At 40.1% G+C, this 20,358-nt stretch overlaps 1 protein-coding gene across 2 annotated transcripts in view; it reads right to left on the bottom strand.

Moving 5' to 3' along the window:
- Positions 1-7: 7 nt before the first annotated feature.
- The window catches only part of STARD7 (StAR related lipid transfer domain containing 7), a 27,847-nt gene continuing 7,496 nt past the window's right edge, over positions 8-20,358 (bottom strand). For both annotated transcript variants that reach the window (XM_029937861.1, XM_029937862.1), the window contains exons 3-9: positions 15,855-16,063; positions 15,240-15,289; positions 13,686-13,796; positions 13,522-13,604; positions 12,996-13,095; positions 4,262-4,346; positions 8-3,413 (exon numbers count right to left, since the gene is read on the bottom strand). In XM_029937861.1, the coding sequence (XP_029793721.1) occupies positions 3,229-3,413; positions 4,262-4,346; positions 12,996-13,095; positions 13,522-13,604; positions 13,686-13,796; positions 15,240-15,289; positions 15,855-16,063 (823 nt within the window). In that variant the 3' untranslated portion in view covers positions 8-3,228. The remainder of the gene's footprint in view (positions 3,414-4,261; positions 4,347-12,995; positions 13,096-13,521; positions 13,605-13,685; positions 13,797-15,239; positions 15,290-15,854; positions 16,064-20,358) is intronic.

Consider the following 20,358-nt stretch of genomic DNA (forward strand, 5'->3'; position numbering starts at 1 on the left):
GACTAGGTAGCTTAAACAACAGAACTTTATTTCTTAGTTACGCAGGTTAAAAGTCCAAGATCAAGATGCTGGCCAACCTGTTCCCGGTGAGAACACTGGTCCTGGCTTGCCAGGCTACCCAACGGTGTCTGCACCACGTGGAGAGGGAAAACAAGCAAACCTCTGGGGTCTCTTCAGGGGACAAATCCGATCACGGAGGGCTCCACCCTTACGACCTCATCTAAATCAAATCACCGCCCAAAGGCCCCATCTCCAATACTATCATATCAGGCATGCGGACTTCAGCATGTGAATTTTTGGGAGACACAGTTCAGTCCACAGCAAAGTGTATTCATATAAAGACAAAGCACACACCATAGCAAGTGACCAACCAGCAAAGGGGAAGGGGATACAAGGTTTTATTATTTTTCAATTTTCCAAACATTTTCATAATAAAGAGTTGGGAGGATTTTTGAAGCTGTTAGCAACACAAAATCTGGGAAAAGGTTAAGGGTCACATGAACACCACCTTCAAGAATGTGAAGTACTATCCCATGGAAACATTTTCCTTGTGTTGCTCCAAAGACAGGGCCTGACCCACTGGTAAGACACTGAGGTGGCACATTTTGACTCTATGTTAAAGGACTTCCTGAAAGCTAGACCTGTCCAACAATGGAAATGCTGCTTTCAGTAAGAACTCAAATGCTTCTCAGCTGAAGTGTTAACACAGAGCCCGGAGAACTATGTCAAGGATGCCATGTGCAGGGGCCTCTGCAGCCGGGCGGAGGCCAGAATCACCAACTCTCCAAATTGATTATAAAAACACGTGCACACCCAAAAGCATACATCAAACAAGTAGTCTATAAGGAGGGATGGCTTTCCTGTGATTACCTTAGAACAATTTGGAGAAAAGAGCTTCAATAGTTCAGGTGTACATCTGTGTTCACTTAGTGTTTCCCACAGGCAGAATCACACATAAACTCAAAATTCACGTTATGCGCTCAAGTCTCTGATGTATCCATTGTCTTGCAACAAATTTACACTCTAGCAGAACTGCCTGTGTGACCCTACTTCCCACCAGGCCAAGTGGGGTTTGAACTCACCACCCTCCCTCTCCCCAACATCCCAGTCTGCCTCCCACACTAGACCTGGCTTGCTCAAATCCTTTCCTCCCTTCCTTGCTCTCTCCCAAGTTTCACTGTCAGCAAAGCTCAAACACAGTTTCCTCAAGTTGATCCTCTTTAAAAGCAAAGGATATGGGTTAGTAGATGAAGACAAGGAAGTGGAAATAGGTGGTCTGTTTCCATTTGCCACACTGGCTACCTAAACAGGGCTCGTAATCAATGCAAGGCAGTTAGCTCTGTGTTGGATGCTACCAAGACCACACCTTGCTGCTGCCATGTGCCAACCCTAAACAGAAGCACTCCCACGTTCTCATCAGAAGAAACATTAAGCCCAATGTACAAGATTTCCCACATGTCCAAAGACAAACACTCTTATACCAATCTTTATGTATTTATTCACACATTTGATAAAAATGTCACAGTTAGAAGTGAAATCATTACAATGACATAAGTAACTGTACAGATTGACCCCAAGTACAGGGTCAAGTTGCCAAAATTAGGAACATGAGCAACACATAGCTGTAACACCTGTGCACTCTCGACCGCACCCATCCATGCCCCACAATCACGTCCATGCCCCGTAATCACAGGCGCTAAGTTCAGACATAACCCAGGGAACTTTCCCCTGGCTTCCATGAAGTCCTGGAGATGAGAAGAGAGGACGGATCAACGAAAGAAGCTGGAGCTGCTTGACACATCTCTCTGCTCTGCCAATGACTCAGAGGAGGCAAGACATGAAACACGGGGGCAGTTATTTCCTTGGCACAAAACTTAACAGGCAACAAAAACGTCCAGAGGTTTAAGTCAGTCTGAGGCTTAGATCCCCTTTTCAACAACACAAAAAGGTATCAAGTAGGGGAAAAGGGGAAAATCCGGCCGTTTAAATTCTAGGGAAAAAAAGAGAAGGGAGTATTTAAAACTTGATCCCTATTCTCCTGTCAGATTGCAACCATTCCATAAGCAAAATCTGCCAGGCCAAACTGACACCATCTGACTGTGACTTTACCCAAACTGTGCAGTTTGCTTTCACTGTAACTCTGAAGAGAGGAGGAGGAACTCTGCAGAGGGACAAGAGCGCCACACAGACCACATCCCCGTTATATTAGTATTTGGGGCAGAGTACATGTTTCTTCACCCAGCTTGTCTACAACTCTGAGAGCTCCAAGGGAGTGCCCCATACCCCGTTCCTCTGCCTTTAGCCTTCCAAGATGGACAAGTCCTCAACATCCAGTCAAACCTGAAGTGTGAAAAATAATGCCTGAATCATAGAACTATGGAGAAATCCTACTCACCTTCCCAATTCCTACATTTTGATGCAAAGGTTTAAAAAAACAAAACAAAACCCTAAAGTGTGATGTTTGCTCAAAACACCGATTGACACAGAAAGCTACCATCTGAATGGACTCATTTCCCAGTGTTCTTGATAAATGGGCTTTCCCAGTGTTCTTGATAAATGGGCTTTCCTTAGCTGATCAGGAGGCGCTGATCCAAATTAATGGAGCGCATGAATACAGAACTGGCCAATGCAAAAGAAACTGCTTTGGGGAGGGCAAGGCAATGGGGTGGGACTTGGGAGGCAGAGAGAAACTCCTTGGTACAAACTTGATGTCCCTAAAAGTAGAAGCAAGGTGAGACAAGGCACTTACGCTGCCAAGCAACAGTTCACATCCACTCAACACCAGGACTGTTACCAAGAGCACTCCCAATGACCCCTCACTGAAGACTCAACTGGCCAACTGTACTGCCCAGCTGGACCTTGAGAACGGAAGGAAATCCCAAGTGCCGCAGAACCGATGGTGGGAACTGGAATGTTGGCAGAGGAAACTAATCAGAGGAAGCAAAAAGAAGTTGTCCCCTTCTGGCCTGAGGTGAGAGGTTTGTTCCAGATCAGCTCAGTGAAATTCTGAATTTCAAAATGCTTGGCCTGAGAATATGACAACGCCCCCATGGATGCCTCCTTGTTTTGATAAAGAGCAGTAATGGCTCTGAATGAAATTGGACACCAGCTATTGAGTTATCTTGCACTGGTGGTTACAGCAGACGCTTTCTAATGTCCCCATCCTGTAGCAGATAAGGAACTGAGACAGGGCTAGAAGCAGCCTGTCCCTTCTTATCCCAAAGCCCTTCAAGCGTACTCGATCCGGGCAGGGCCACAACTACCCTCATTCTTCCGCTCTGAAGACGGGGTGGTAGCCTTGGCTTCACTGCCCGTTTCCAGAGGTTTAGATGAGATATAGTCCTTTACTTTGATCTCCATGTTCTTGGCTTTCAGAGTGGCCATGTGCAGCTTCTCCAGGAAATCTGGCATGCCTGGTGGGAAAGAGGAAAGTTTGGGTAGGCTCAAATACAAACCAACAACAGACTCAAAATCAGAAGGCCCTATTTCTCCCATGGTAGGGAGCCGATTCCTTTCCTACAGAGATCACTGCCTAATTGTCAACCTGTGAGTAACAGCTGCCTCCTAAAATGTTTAGAGAGTAAAAACAATCCATGACCCCTGAGATCCTTTGAAAAGGGATACTGATCAAGCCACATAAGGCTTTTAGGTGTTTAAAACACAACTTATCACTAGCATAGCCTAATTATCTGCTCGTTTTATTTAGACAAATATCAAACAGAAACACCTGAGTTCTTCACTCTCCCCCTGAGGTATCAGAAGCTGCCTACAGAGAGCACAAGAAAAAAAATTCACATGAGGATGCTTTTTAAAACAAGGAACTGGAAAAAAACCGTGCAGTTACGGCTGTGATATGCAGCCTTTGTCAAGACACGTGGTAGCCCCTTCTCAAAGTTCCTGTCCTATAACTACCACATTTTCTCCACCAGACTGTATGGCCTCCAACACTATCTAAAAAGGAAAAATTTATAATGCGCTAACATACACAGTCCATATTTAAGGAATAAAGCTAAACAACTGTTCTTAAAACTCCCTTCCGGGCTCATGTTGCTTTCTGGGACTCCTGAATTCTCATCCCTCCAAACCCCAGCTGGAGGCTTCAGTGTCTTCATAGTATTCAAGAATGGACTTGGAAAAATGTTTAATTTCCCCAATAGTGCTCCCATGGGACGAACACTAATATTCCTGCTTGCCAGTCAGAGCTACAGAAAAACAAAAAGCTCAGCCCAGGTCCTAGGCCCCGTATAAAGTGCCCACTCACCACTGGAAACCATCCAACTAACACAGTAGCGAGGAAACACAGTCTGGGGATTGTCACTGTATGTCAACAAGTAGTCAAAGCCGTTCTGAAAAAGAAAAACAGCAAAAATAATGATACTTGAATTACCCACCACAGCTTCCATACCAGTACCATAGAATGATCATGATCAGACTCTGGGGCAGACAGCATCTGCAGCCAAGAGTTAATACTGAAGACCTCAGAGCTTGCTATGCATAAAAAGGCCATCCTACAAGGTTGGCCCTCAGGTGTTGGGAACTCAGCTCCCAGAGTATTCTCAGTCAGCAGTGAAGTGGTAAGTAAGGGTGGCTCCCTGTGTCTTGTTTGTGCAAACAATAATAGTTTGTGCTAAACACCTGCTTTCCTTCTGGGGCATCTGGAATTTTGGTATGTGCTATGCAGAGGATCCCTATGTGACCGGCGCCAAATAAAAATCTTGGGTGCTGAGTCTCTAATGAGATTCTATGGGCAGAAACATCACATACATGTTGCTATGTTTTTGTTGCTGGAAGGAAAATGTGTTCTCCTTCATGGGAGACAGAGAGCAGGAGGAAGCCTCCACATGGATTCCTTCAGACTCTGCCTGTTTCTTCCCTTATGATCCAGCTGTGTATCCTTACTCCGCAACTGTAATAAATCTTGGTCATGAGTACAACTACATGCTGAGTCCTAATAGTATTTCCTGTGAATTTTCGAATGTGGGAGTGGTCTTGAAAATCCCAACACATATCCCAAAATGTTCATTTTTTAATGTTTATTTATTTTTGGGACAGAAACAAGGCACGAGTCAGGGAGGGGCAGAGAGAGGGGACACAGAATCTGAAGCAGGCTCTAGGCTATGACCTGTCAGCACAGAGCCCAACACAAGGCTTGAACCCACGAACCATATCATGACCTGAGCTGAAGTCGGATGCTCAACTGACTGTACCACCCAGGTACCCCATCCCAAAATGTTTATTTATTTATTTTTTTACAATTCAGTGATTTTTATTTATAGTTTATTGTCAAGTTGGCTTCCATTTAATACCCAGTGCTCTTCCCCACAAGTGCCCTCATCCCAAAATGTTTAAAAGTCCTAATCTTTTTTTTTTTAATGTTTTATTTATTTTTGAGAGAGAGAGAGACAGCGTGAGCAGGGGAGGGTCAGAGAGAGGGAGACACAGACTCCAAAGACAAGCTCCAGGCTGACGCTCAGAGCCTGGATCCTGTCTTCAGAGTCTGTGTCTCCCTCTCTCTCTACCCTCTCCCACTCATGCTCTCTCTCTCTCAAGAATAAACATTAAAAATTTTTTTTTTAATTATTTTAAAAATGGTATAAACTCTGCTGCTGCTGCTACTACTAACAGCAAACATTTATAGAGCACTTAATGGTGTGCCAGGAACTCCTTCCAACTTATAATGTAGGTGGTTACTCCATTTTACAGAAGAGGAAACTGAGCAAAAAAGAAGTAACTTTACCTAAGGTCACCCACATACTCAATGACAGCCAAGATGAACCCAGAATTCTGACTGCAGGGCCCATATACCCATCACTCTTTTTGGCTCAGCCCTGTCATTGCCTATTCCAGTGAAGGACGGGGGATTAAGGAGATTTACAGGTGTCCTGATCCTAGGAGAAGTCTTAACCAATTATGCTCCACCCAAAGGGTAAGAAATAACCACTTTTATATTGAACTTTAATGTTTTTTAAACAAATTTTGTTTAAATTAAAAAATAATTTTTTAATGTTTTTTTATTTATTTTTGAGAGACACAGAGAGGCAGCACAAGCAGGGGAGGGTCAGAGAGAGAGGGAGACACAGAATCTGAAGCAGGTGCCAGGCTCTGAGCTAGCTGTCAGCACAGAGCCTGACGCAGGGCTCGAACCCATAAACCACGAGATCATGACCTGAGCAGAGGCTGGATGCTTAACCAACTGAGCCACCCAGGTGCCCCTTAATGTTTATTTTTCAGAGAGAGAGATAGTAGTACATGGGTGAGCTGGTGAGCGGGGGTTGGGGCGACGACAGAGGATCTGAAGCAGGCTCTGTGCCAACAGCGGAGAGCCCGATGTAGGGCTTGAACTCACAAACCATGAGATCATGACCTGAGCCAAAGTGGGATGCTCAACTGACTAAACCAACAGGCACCCCTAAATTCCCATGCTTTTACATCAAAGTTCTTTTTTTTCCTGAATGGATTGTTTCATCTTTTATTCATTTGCTCAATACATATTTGAATGTCTGCTATGTGTCTGGCACTGTGCTGGGTCCAACAGAGCAGATGAAAATGTGCTAGTCCCTGCCCTCAGGAGCTTCCAGTTAACAGAACACATGCCATAAGCGAGATACGGATGAATACTATGGAAGTAAAGAGAATGGAAAGCTAAAACCTGTACAGTGGAAACAGTAACAGTACCTACCACAAAGGCTGGCTAGAAGGCTAAATTAGCTAATATATATAAAAGATTTTAGTCTTCCCATTAAACACTTGGACTGAGAAGTCAAAAGACCTAGTTCTCATCCACCACTACTTGTATATTTTAAAAAAGCAAACCAAAAACAATGATTACCCATAGGAAGGAAGGAAGGAAGGAAGGAACTGGGTGGAAGGTACAGAGATATAAGCAAAATCACTCTAAATAGTTCTTATTTATAGATTTGACTTTGGAAATACAATTTTTTTCATAATTTAATAAAACAAAATTAAACTTGAAAAGCACTATCTAAAAATCAAAAGTAAGGTAAAAAACAGGGAACCTAATTATGAACTGAGTCAGTAGGGGGTAAAAAAAAAACCACAAAAAGCACCTATTTCAAATAACTTTAAAAACTCAATTGCACTGTGTATACATCCTAAGGATAAAAAAAAATTTTACATCATCATGTTATTGGTGATCTTGGAGGTATTACTCTGAAGCTGGTGTGTGTGTGTGTGTGTGTGTGTGTGTGTGTATTTCAGGTTTAAGCAAATGAGTAGTTAGTTATGTTTGGGGTGAAGAGAACTGAATTTTTCATCATGGGAAAAGATGACAGATATTAAGACACAAAATACAAATAAAAACTCTCCAAACTGAAATTTGAATTAAAAGTATTAGCATGGATTTAGGATTTATCTTTAAAACAAACAAGCAAAATTTATTACTTAGTTTTATCTTCTGAAAAGACCTAAAAACACTGAGCAAGCCAAGAGCTATTACTCCTAGAAACCAAATTTTGGTTATTTATTTTTAAGGATTTTATTTTCAAGTAATCCCTACACCAAACATGGGGCTTGAACTTAAAACTAAAACCCTGAGATCAAGAATCATATGCTCTACTGATTGAGCCAGCCAGGCACCCCCAAATCCTGACATTTAAATGACATTTTCTTAAAAGGAACTAGGGCTCCCTAAAGAAATGTTAATTCCCAGGTTTACAGCTAAAACTATACAAGGTGAACCTGGGACATCTTGTAACAGAGAAGACAAGAGCACCCCTGAGGTCAAGTCAAAAAGACTCAAGCCAGGAAGATGAGGTTCCTAATGGCCAAAATTGGGACAAATTTGAGTATCAGTAAGAATAACTGTAGGGGTGCCTGGGTGGCTCAGTCAGTTAAGCTTCCAACTTTTCATTTTCCAACTCTTGATTTCAGCTCGGGTCATGATCTTGTTATTCATGGTATGAGCCCCACATTGGGTTCTGTGCTGAGACCATGGAGCCTGCCTCAGATTTCTCTCTCCCTCCCTCCCTCCCTCTCTCTCTCTCTCTCTCTCTCTGCCCCTCCCCTGCTTGTACCTCTCTTTCTCAAAATAAACAAACTGAAAAAGAGTAACTGTAATAGACTAAAACTAACCAAACATGTTTAAAAACTGAAATATCTATCCTTAAGACAAAAAGCTTCTGCACAGTGAAAGAAACAATCAGCAAAACTAAAAGGCAACCAAGGAAATGAGAGAATATATTTGCAAATGATATATCAGATAAAGGGTTAGTATCCAAAATCTATGAAGAACTTATTAATCAAACTCAACACCCAAAAAATAAATAATCAAGTGAAGAAATGGGCAAAACACATGAATAGACACTTTTCCAAAGAAGACATCCAGATGACTAAGAGACACATGAGAAAATGCTCAACATCACTCATCATCAGAAAAATACAAATCAAAACAACAATGAGATACTACCTCGCACCTGTCAGAATGGTTAAAATTGGGGGGGCCTGGGTGGTTCAGTCAGTTAAGTGTCCAACTTTGGCTCAGGTCATGATCTCATGGTTTGTGGGTTCGAGCCCCACATTGGGCTCTGTGCTGACAGCTCAGAGCCTGGAGCCTGCTTCAGATTCTGTCTCCTCCTCTTTCTGTCCCTCCCCTGCTCACACAGTCTCTCTCTCTCTCTCTCTCTCTCTCTCTCAAAAAAAAAAAAAAAAAGAATGGCTAAAATTAATTCAGGCAACAACAGATGCTGGTGAGGATGTGGAGAGAAAGTAGACCTTTCACACTGCTGGTGGGAATGCAAACTGATGTAACCACTATGGAAAAACAGTGGAGGTTCCTCAAAAAATTAAAAATAGAACTACCCTACGACCTAGCAACTGCACTACTAGGTATTTATCCAAAAGATACAGGAATGCTGATTTGAAGGGGCCATACACCACAGTGTTTATAGCAGCACTATTAACAATAGACAAAGTATGGAAAGAGCTCAAATGTCCACTGATGAATGGATAAAGATGTGAGATACACACACATACATACACAATGAAATATTACTCGGCAATCAAAAAGAATGAAATCTTGCCATTTGCAACAAGATGGATGGAAATAGAGTGTATTACACTATGTGAAATAAGATAGGCAGAGAAAAACAAAATATCTGACGATTTCGCTCATATGTGGAATTTAAGATACAAAATAGATGAACATAAGGGAAGTAAAGCAAAAACAATATAAAAACAGAGAGGGAGACAAACCAGAAGAGACTCTTAAATACAGAGAACAAGCTGGGGGTTGCTGACAGGGTGCTGGGGGGTGGAGGGTAAATGGGCAAGGGGAATTAACATGGACACTTGTTGGGATGCACCCTGGGTGTTATATGTAAGTGACAAATCACTAAATTCTATTCCTGAAATCACTATCACACTGTATTTAACTAACCTGGATTTAAATTAAAAAAAAAAAAAAAAGGAAATAGCATCAGAAGCCTTCTATCGATTCTTCTACAGCAAAGACTAATGGTATTTCTTTATAATAAAAATTAAAACTTTACCTTTGGAGGATGCCTAGTTGAAAGGACCAAAGCATTATTTTGAAACTTATAAATAAAGGAATAAATCAACCATTTCTCTTACTTCCCTTACCTATGTGCACTATAAACTGAACAGAATAAAGGAATTACAAAATTAGCAATTTATTATACTCCTAATATAATAATGGATCTGAACCATAATCATCAATTCATTTCTAAATTCACAAAGAAAGAAACAGACACCAACTTGCCTTCTGATAAAGTAGTCTTGCCCAAAGCAACCAACCAACCTAAATCTGTTCAGGCAGGAGGTTTGAACAGTAACTACCAATACCCAGGAAATACAGGCAGGGGATAGGGACAGAGGAACATGTTAAATGATACTATGGTGATACAATCATCAATATCCAGAACAAAGAACCCTGCTTCTTCAACAAATACAACTGCCCAAAAAAACCCAAAAATCAAAAAAACCCGACACACATACAAAAGAAAGAGGGGAAACACACTGACTTCAAAAGACTCAAGAAATAATATGAACAAATTCCAAATGTTTAGAGTCTGGATTATATTTGGGTCCTTTTTCTTTTCTCCTTCAACAATTTTACCTTTTGGGACACCTAGGTAGCTCAGTTAGTTAAGCATCCGACTCTTGATTTCAGCTCAGGTCATGGTCTCACAGTGCATGAGTTCAAGCCCTAAGTCAGGCTCCACTCTGACAGAAAAGAGCCTGCTTGGATCCTCTCTCACCCTCCCTGACCGTGCTCTGTCTCTCAAATAAGCTTTAAAAAAGATTACTTAAAAAAAAATTTTTTTTTAATTTTGAGAGAGAGAAATAGAGAAACCAAAGACTCAACCAAAGCCAAAACCAAGCTCCAACACTTAACCAACTGAGTCACTCAGGTGCCACTTTTTTTTTAAGCAGGTTCCATGCCCAGCAGAGTCCAACACGGGGCTTGATTTCACAACTGGGAGATCATGACCTGAGCCAAAATCGAGTCAGATGCTTAACCAAACGAGCCATCCAGGCACCCCTGGGTCCTGATTCAAATAAACGAACTACCAAAAAAAATTCATGGACCATCAAGAAAATATGAACACTAGATTATCTGATATTAGGGATTATTAGGACACTGAGGTTATATTTTCAAAAATGCTTTTTATTTCTGAGATAAACACTAAAATATCTATAGAAGAATTCTTCTATGGGTTCTTTAGCAAAGCAAGAAACTGCTTCAAAATAATCAGGAGAGCAAGAAAAGGGACAAGAAAGGAGATAGATAAAACAAGTTTGGCCATGAGTTGATCACTGTTGGAGCTGCAAATGAATACAGAAGATTCATTATACTATCCTTTTTACTTTATCTTTTACATACTTTTCAAATTTTCCCTAATTAAAAGTAAAACAAATAAAACACCATTCCTTGAACCAAGGATCTACTTTCCAACTGGCAAATCCAAATGCAGCTGCCTGGTTTTCAAGTAATCTATCTACACAGTTGAGGTTAATTTAATACCCCTCCCTATCTCAACATTCCTTTCTAAGTGGGGAGTCCCTGAACCTACTAATGGCTAATTCTTGTCTTTGTCTTTGATAAATCATGTTGTCTGCCTCCAGGGCGCTTCTGGTTTTCCTCGAATCAGTCTGCCTTTTCACAAGACCCAACTCAAATCTTAGCTTTTTCTTAAGAGCTTGCCACCAATATACGTAAAGAATTATATAGATAATTTCTATTGTTCCCCCATCCCAGCTGAAAGAAATTATTTACTGGGTCCCTACTAGATGCAACACACTCAGCTACATGCTAAACAATACCTTAGCTATTTCATGGTCACAGTTTCTAAAGGTAGCAATGCCGGAACTCAAGTCAGTTTTTTTGAAATAGGAAATATAGAGTCAAGGTTCAAATTTTAAAGGAAAAGAGTGAGACCTAAGTCTGTCTCCCACACTCTCCAGCCTGACCCAGGCTCCCCTTCCTAAAGGCAACTAGCCATGGACAATTGCCTTACTTCTTTTCTATCTTCTAAAGGACTTTCAAATATTTTTAACTCCAGCACACTGTACATAAACTTTTTACGCTGCACCCAGTTCTCTCTCAGCCTCATACGCGCACACCTACACACCCTTATGGCCCTAAATAAGTCTCAAGAGATATGCTTACACTCAGATTTCTACTCCATATATTCTTTTTTTTCTCTCTTAGCTGATCATAATGCACTAAATGAATTTTGCCTTTCACTAATGAGTAGGAATCTGTGGTTTCAAAAATACTGCTCTAAAAATAGTACACAAGTAAACACACAGATCTCCCAGTTAAAAAAAGAGTCAATCACCATACTAACTGAAGTGAACCACCATTTGTCATATTTAAAGTCCCATGTCAGGCAGTATAAATAGAACAACTTGTTGAAAACAAAACCATACTAGCACATGGTTCATCCAGCTCAAAAATAAAAGTAATGGGAAGAAACAAAGCCTTTAATTATAAAGTGAAATACAACTAAAACAACAGCAAACACTGGAATCAATATGTAGTAAACTCAAGAGATTTGACTAAAAAAAACAAACACCCAAACTCATTACATTAAAAAAAAATATTCTTCCCAAAGAAAGGTCACAGAATTTTAAAGAAAGCTGAGAACATTATTTTAACTCTCTCATTTTACAGATAAGGAAACAGAAATCCAGTAAGGTCTTAAATGTTCTGCCCACTGTGGTGAAACTGTGATGGAAAAGGTGCTCCTTCAGTTCCTAAAGAATGCAGCTAAAGGTGCCTGGATGGTTCACAGTCAGCTAAGCATCCGACTTTAGCTCAGGTCATGATCTCATGGTTCATGAGTTCGAGCCTGTGTCAGGATCTGTGCTGACAGTGCAGAGCCTGGAGCTGCTTTGGATTCTGTGTCTCCCTCTCTCTCTCAAAATACATAACATTAAAAATTAAAAAAAAAAAAAAAAAAAAGGAATGCTGCTAACAACAGGCTTCTCCGGTCTCTCATACAAATGGGAACCAGTGGGTCATTAGAACTTTGTCCTGGGGGAATCTTTCAGGGGTATCATCCTACAGCAGTGGTTCCCAAACCAGTAGCATCAGCTTCACATGGGAACTTCTTAAAAATGAGAATTCTTGGGGCACCTGGGTGGCTCAACTGGTTAAGCATCTGACTTCAGCTCAGGCCATGATCTCCCGGTTCGTGGGTTCGAGCCCCGCATTGGGCTCTGTGCTGACACAGCTCAAAGCCTAAAGCCTCCTTCAGATTCACTATCTTCCCTCTCTCTGCCCCTGCCATGCTCATGGCTCTGTCTCTCAATAATAAAAGCACTGGGAAAAAAAAAGTTTTTTTAAATGAGAATTCTTGGGCCATACCACAGCACTGTATGTTAACAAGCTCCAGTGGACTCTGATGCATGCCAAGTTTGAGAAGCACTGCCCCTCCCAGTTCAGACAAAAGGCATTCCTTGAGAAAATTCCATGGCAGCTACACATCATCTCTTGATGATATAAAACTCACCTCATCAAATGACTTATGGGGACGGATAACCATCTGGGATTCGTACGATCGGACCCTCACAAATTCTGGAGACTCTGGAACACTAGGGTGCTCCACAGCACTGGTAAGGAGAAAAGTTAACAAAACTTTTAGCAATGTTTATGTATAAAACAGCATAAGAGCTAAAGAGGAAAATCTAAAAAGCTGGCTCATCACTAAGATGAATGAATACAAACTAAGTTCTAAAAACAAAGTGGGTTTCCTTGGTGCTTCCTGGCTCACTAGGCTTTCTAGGCTTTGTGTTGAAGAAGGCGGCACTTCTTTTTCTAATCATCAACATCAAGGTTAAAGAAATGGTTCAATGAAAAGCTTACAGCCTTTCAATCTTCCTAGCCTGTCACCAGTCACAGCCCCCTCATGTTCTGGTTGGGATGGATGGGGTCCTACCAGCACCCCTATTAACACCAAGAACATGTAAACTGCCACCAGACATATATGAAGGACACAGATAAAGGACCCAGGAGGAGCCACAGGTAACCACACATACCGTGACACCAACACCATCACATTGTTTTCCTGATCCACGCTATACCGTCGAACATAAACATAATCTCGGGAGTACATTGGATACTAAAGAAAATGATAGGCAGAATTAGTGTTCTGTTTCACATGGATATGATAAATGTAAAAAACAGTAATGAAAATACTCACAGGAAAATGGGTTACCCAGTGAAGAACCTCAGAACCACTAACCACATCCCTCTCAATCACTTCCAGCTTGATTACCAGGGCATCCCACTTTTTTCTATACTCTGTATCCAGCTGCAGAAAGAGAAAAGACTGTCAAGACCTAAGAAATTCAAAACAAAGCTGCAGAAGGCTTCTCCAGATGCTTGGACCTCTGACCCGAGATCTTATTCTGGAACAGAAATCTGACCTAAAAGTGGCAAAGTATGAAAAACATAGCTGCGTTTATTTTAGACAAGTCTTTAAAAATCCTTTGTTATAGACCAACAGCATTACCTTGAAAGTGAATCTTATTAAAGAAAGGCAAAAGCCCGGGCACCTGGGTGGCTCAGTCAGTTGAGCAACCAACACTTGATTTCGGCTCAGGTCACAATCTCATAGTTCATGGGGTTGAGCCCCACATCAAGCTCTGTGCTGACCTCATGAAGCCTATTCTGGATCCTCTTTCTGCCCTTCCCTACTCTCTCTCTCTCAAAAATAAATATTTTTTTTAAAAAGGCAAAGCAAAAGAAAATATAAAAAAAAAGTACTGTGATAGACATATTTGGGGAAAATTTAATAGATAGTGATATAAATGTATAAGGGTAAAACACTTTTTTAAAGTTTTAAACAGACAAAAAGTCCAAAAGTCTGAGCAACACTTCATACAAAGAAATGCAAGCAGCGTATTTTTAAATTTCTATCATCACTAGTAACTAGGGAATTTCAAAATAAGACCTATCATACACATCCAAATGCAACAAAAACTCGATATAAATTAACAAAATTCACTGCATAGGGGGAAATGTGCACTTGCATATTATTAGTGAATGTTATAATCATCAATTAGTTACTGAAAGCCTGATAAAACAGTGAAAAACCCAAGAAGGAAAAAAATTTGTATACAACTCTGGGTGATCCCACCTTCCCTTTTCATACATTCCCACCCAAGGAAGAAAGGAGTCTTTGAATACTCTTCATGTTTACTAAATAAATAGCTTCACTGTGGCAATGTTTCCGATTACTTCACCCTGACTGGATCTGCACTGAAGAGGTAAATGCTATAAAAAACATTATCAGGTCAACAGATAAAAACTGGAATACACACAAGAGTGTAAGAGCTGCATCAATGTTAAATTCAGAGACTTGATAATGGCACCACAGTTAGGAGAGTATGTCTAGTTTTAGGAAATACACACTGAAGGATTTGGGAATAAAGAGACACGTATGTAACTTACCCTTAAATTGTTTAGGAAAAAATAACTATAACCCCTTATAAAATACTAAAAACATTCAAATACATTCCTCTAATTGATCTTCCAAACAGCCCTGTAAGAGGACAGAATCAGTCTCATCCCCTTGGACAAAGAGTAAGTCCAATGTTTACCCAGATGCTACTTGACAGGAGATGAAGGATACAGAGATAGATAGATGTACTGAAGCCAATATCTTCTGAGTCAAAGAAATTATTCATGTGGACAATTTTAAGTGGATTTCTAGGCTTAGAAGCTCCAAATCTAGGAAGAAAAATTTACTCACTTGAACATTGAAGAACTGCCGGGGTGTCACATCTGTGTACGTTCCAAAAACTAGAATGACAACAAAAAATAAGGAATGTTTGCCACACACCCCCATCACTCACCTTACTCCTATCACTTAACTGCATTCCAATTATAGTGTACTGACAGACCATAAAGGCATATTCGGGGGTACCTGGGTGGCTCTGTTGGTTAAGTGACTCTTGATTTCAGCTCAGATCATGACCTCAGGGTTCCTGAGATCAAGCCCCACATGGGGCTCTGCGCCAACACAGCAGAGCCTGCTTGGGATTCTCTCACTCCCTCCCTGCCCTTCCCCACCATAAATAAATTAACATTAAAAAAAAAAAAACCAAACAGATTTGCTATTAAAAAAAAAAAGGCAGATTCAGATGCCTATTGGCTAGATGTCGTATTGGGACAGCAAAGAATGGCTAGCAATGAAGACACTGAGATGCCTGTCATCTGGGAGAGGCAAAACAACAAAACAAGAAACCATGGTAAATTTTCTGACCAAGAATCAGAAAAGAAGAGAACAGTGTAGAGAAGATGAGGAACAAAAATCCTGCACACCTGGGCAACCATGGAATACACAAGGCAGCCAAGCTAGGCTCACCTCTGTACTGGTAAAGGTGAGTGCCTGTAATAGGGCGCCGCCACAGCTTAAAGTGTTTCTTATCCATCACCATTTCCCATGGCTGCTCTTTGCCCCCTGAATCTTCATTCCCTTCTGGCTGGGACTTTGGTTCTGAAGGGTGGCAGTCAACTCCAGAGCGCTGAAACACATGTGACATTTCCTCCAACCGTTTCATCTCATCAATGGATCTGCAAAGAAAAACAAGAAATGGTGCTGGTGGTTGTAATTAACCTATCAAATGAAACGTCCACACAATGATTTATTTAAGAAAGGTGTGGGTTTAAAACAGTATAAAGTGTAGTGAATAAAACCTGAGTTCCGGAGTTTGAATCCCAGTCCAACATTCATTCATCAAAACATTAAATTACTTGACCAGTTTGTATTCTTAATCTGTAAAATGGGAATAACAGCACCTCCCTCAAATGGTTGATTATAATAACTTATGTAATTACATATTTTTCCTCATGTTTTAGAAATACAATTCAAATTCCAGAAGAATCGTTTTATAGCATGCAATTCAATGTTTTGTAGTATAGTCACAAGGTTGTGTAACCATCACCACTAATTCCAGAACATTTTCATCATCCCCCCCAAAACTGCACCCACTGGCAGTCACTCACCCCCCCCCATAACCTCTGAACACCATAATCTATTTTGTCTCTATGAACTTGCTTATTTTGGACAATTCCTATAAAGAGAATCATGCAATCTATAGCCTCTTGTGTCTTGCTTTTCCCACTCAGCATATTTTCTTGTAAGTTTTTTAATGAAAACATTTTTGAGAGAGAGAGGTAGGGAAAGAGGGGGAGGGTCAGAGAGAGAGGGTGACACAATCTGAAGCAGGCTCTAGGCTCTCAGCTGTCAGCACAGAACCCGATGTGGGGCTCAAACCCACAAACTGTGAGATCATGACCTGAGCTGAAATAAGATGCTTGACTAACTGAGCCACCCTGGTGCCCCTCCACGCAGCATATTTTCAAGGTTCATTCACGGTGTACTCTGTTTCCCTCTTTTTTGGCTGAAATCTTCTATTTCATTGAATGGTATATCACATTTTGTTTATCCATTCATCAGGTGATGGGCACTTAGGTAAGTTTCTTTTTGACTAATATGAATAATAATACTATAAACATTTGTGTACAAGTTTTTATGTAGACACAGTTCTACACAGTTTTCAGTTCTCTTGGGTAGATTCCTAGGAATGGATTTGCTGGGTCATGGCAACTCTGTTTAAGCTTTTTTAAAAAAAATTTTTTTTAATGTTCTATCTATTTTTGGGAGAGAGACAGCGTGAGCAGGGGAGGGGCAGAGAGAGGGAGACACAGAATCTGAAGCAGGCTCTGAGCTATCTGTCAGCACAGAGCCTGACGTGGAGCTCGAACCCACGAACCGCGAGATCATGACCTGAGCCAAAGTCGGATGCCCAGGCACCCTTGTGTTTAATCTTTTGAGAAAGTGCCAAATTATTTTCCAAAGTAGCTGTACCATTTTTATATTCATACCAACAATGTATGAGGGTTCCAACTGCTTAACATCCTTGCCAACACTTATTATTGTCCATCTTTCTGATTCTAGCAATCCTAGTGAGTGTGAGAAATATATCTCATTGTGGTCTTTGATTTGTATTTCCCCAGGACCCAATAATGCTAAGCATATTTTCAGGTGCTTATTGGCCATTTGTAATTTCTTCTCTGGAGAAATAGCTATTGAAGTCTTCGCCTATTATTTCTAAATGTTTGAGAAAAAGAGAGAGAACATATGCATGCAGGAGTGGGGGTGGTACAGAAGGCAAGGGAAAGAGAGAATTCCAAGCAGACTCCCCACTGTCAGTAAAAGCCCCACACAGGACTTGATCTCAGGAACTATGGGATGATGACCTAACCCAAAATCAAGAGTTGGACATTTGGGGCACCTGGGTGACTCAGTTAAGCGTGACTTTGGCTCAGGTTATGATCTCATAGTTTGTAAGTTCAAGCCCGGGAGCCTGCTTCAGATTCTGTGTCTCCCTCCCCCTCTCACTCTCTCTCTCTCAAAAATAAACATTAAAAAAAAAAAGTCAGAAAACTTATCCAACTGAGCCACTCAGGCGCCCCTTTGCCTATTTTTAAATTGGGTTATCTTTTTGTTGTTGAACTGTAAGAGTTCTTTCACATACTCTGAATGACAGTCCCTTATCAGATGTAATTTATAAATATTTTCTCCCATGCTTTGGGTTGTCTTTTCAGTTTTTTGATAGTGGTCTTTGATGCACACAAGTTTTTAATTTTGATGAAGTCCAATTCATCTATTTTTTTCTTTGATTGTGTTTTTGGCATTACAGCTAAGAAACCATCACTACCTAATCCAAAGTCATAAGGACTCAGGCCTATATTTTCTTCTAAGAGTTTTAGTATTAAAAAAAAGTTTTAGTATTAGTTTACACCTTGATTCATTTTGAGTTAATCTCTGTGTATGGTGTGAGCAAGGGGTCTAAATTCATTATTTAGCATGTGCATCTCCAGTTGTCTCAGTCCCATTTGAAGACTATTCTTTCCCCACTGAATTGTCTGGCATTTTTGAAAGTCAACTGGCTATAAATATAAGGGTTTCTTTCTAAAACTCTCAATTTTATTCCAACAATTTATTTATCTATCCTTATGTCAGTACCATATATGTTTCTTAATAATTATTTATTTTAGGAGAGTGAATGGGTTTGGAAAGGGAAAAGGAGAGTGAGAGAGAGACAATCCCACACTCAGCGTGGAGCCAACATGAGGCCCGATCCCACAACTGTGAGACTGTCACCTGAGCTGAAATCAAGAGTCCAATGCTTAACCAACTCAGCCACCTAGGTGTCCCCCTATATCACCTTAATTACTACAGCTTGGTAATAAGTTTTTACATCAGGAAGAGTGAGTCCTCCAACTTTGTCCTCCCTTTTCAAAACTGTTTTGACCATTCTGGCTCTTTTTCATTTCCAAATGAGTATCATGATCAGCTTGTCAAATTGCACAAAACAGTGTACTAATTAAGATTTTGATAAAGATTGTGTTCAATTTATAGATGTTTCACTAGTATTGCTATCTTCACAATATTATCTTCCAATCTATGAACAGTTTATCTGCCCATTTATGTTTTAAAATATCTTGCAATGATCTTTTGCAGTTTTCAGAAAAAACAGACAGTACAATGCTGAACAGAAGTGGCGAGAGCAGACCTCTTTGTCTTATTCCTGATCTTGGGGGAAAGTTTTCAGTCCTTCACCATTAAACTATCCATGTCTTTTGTAGATGCCCTTTATCAAACTGAGGAAGTTTCCTTCTATTTCTAGTTGTTGAATGATTTTTTTTTATCATGAAAGGAGGTTGGACTGTCAAAATGTTTTTCTGCATCTACTGAGATGATCATGTGGTTTTTATCCTTTATTAACGTGGGGGTATTAAACTGATTTTTATAAGATGAACTGACCTTACTTCCTGGAATAATACCCACTAGTTCATGTCCCCCTTTTTTTCTTTTTTCTTTTTTATGTTTTTTATTTATTTTTGAGAGACAGAGAGAGCGCAAGCAGGGGAAGGTCAGAGAGAGAGGAAGACACAGAATCTGAAGCAGGCTCCAGGCTCTGAGCTGTCAGCAAAGAGCCCAACGCGGGGCTTGAACCCATGAACCGTGAAATCATAACCTGAGCCAAAGCCAGACACTTAACTAACTGAGCCACCCAGGCGCCCCTCATGTCCCTTTATATATGTTGCTGGATTCAGTTTTTTAGTATTTTGTTCAAAACTATATAAAGCTTTAAAACATCCAAAATAAAACTGTATAACCTCCTGTGTCTCATTATGTATTATTTAGAAACATATGCCTATCTATAAAGATACAGATGGGAATAAAATACAATTGAGATAAATAACCTGGAGGACAGAGGAGATTTCAACAGGACAGGAGTACAGAGAAAGCTCTAACTGTATAGCATTTTCTTTCTTAAATATAACTGTATTTGTAATATTCATATTAAAGTCTTTATGTAGATCTGAAACATTTTATAATAGTTTTTTAAAACATGGTTTGTATTTTCCCCTTAACTTTTTTTTTGAAATTTTATTTTATTTTTTTTACTTTATAATGTTTCATATTTTTTCAACATATGCAATTATTTTCCATCATTTACAATACAGTAGTTACAATGACACTCCAAACAGAAAAGCAATGTAAAAAATCAAAACGCCAACTTCTGTTTCATGTAATTAGACTTATACAGAAATTAGAAGGTTAAATAACAACTAGTTAATCACCTAATTTCACAGCTATCTGAAGTGGCAATCATTATATAGCAGCTTATCTATGATACATTCAAGATAAATGATACAATTTATTACTTGTTCATAAGCTACAACACAGCCTGCTTAATACCTTTCCTTAAATTCCACCTCTGTACTACAATATACTTGAGGTCCATGCAAAAAAGTAGCTACCTTTTATGTAGGAAATGGATGATGAAGTATTT

This window comes from Suricata suricatta, chromosome 4 (genome assembly GCF_006229205.1).
Source record: "Suricata suricatta isolate VVHF042 chromosome 4, meerkat_22Aug2017_6uvM2_HiC, whole genome shotgun sequence".
In the NCBI taxonomy this organism is placed as follows: domain Eukaryota; kingdom Metazoa; phylum Chordata; class Mammalia; order Carnivora; family Herpestidae; genus Suricata; species Suricata suricatta.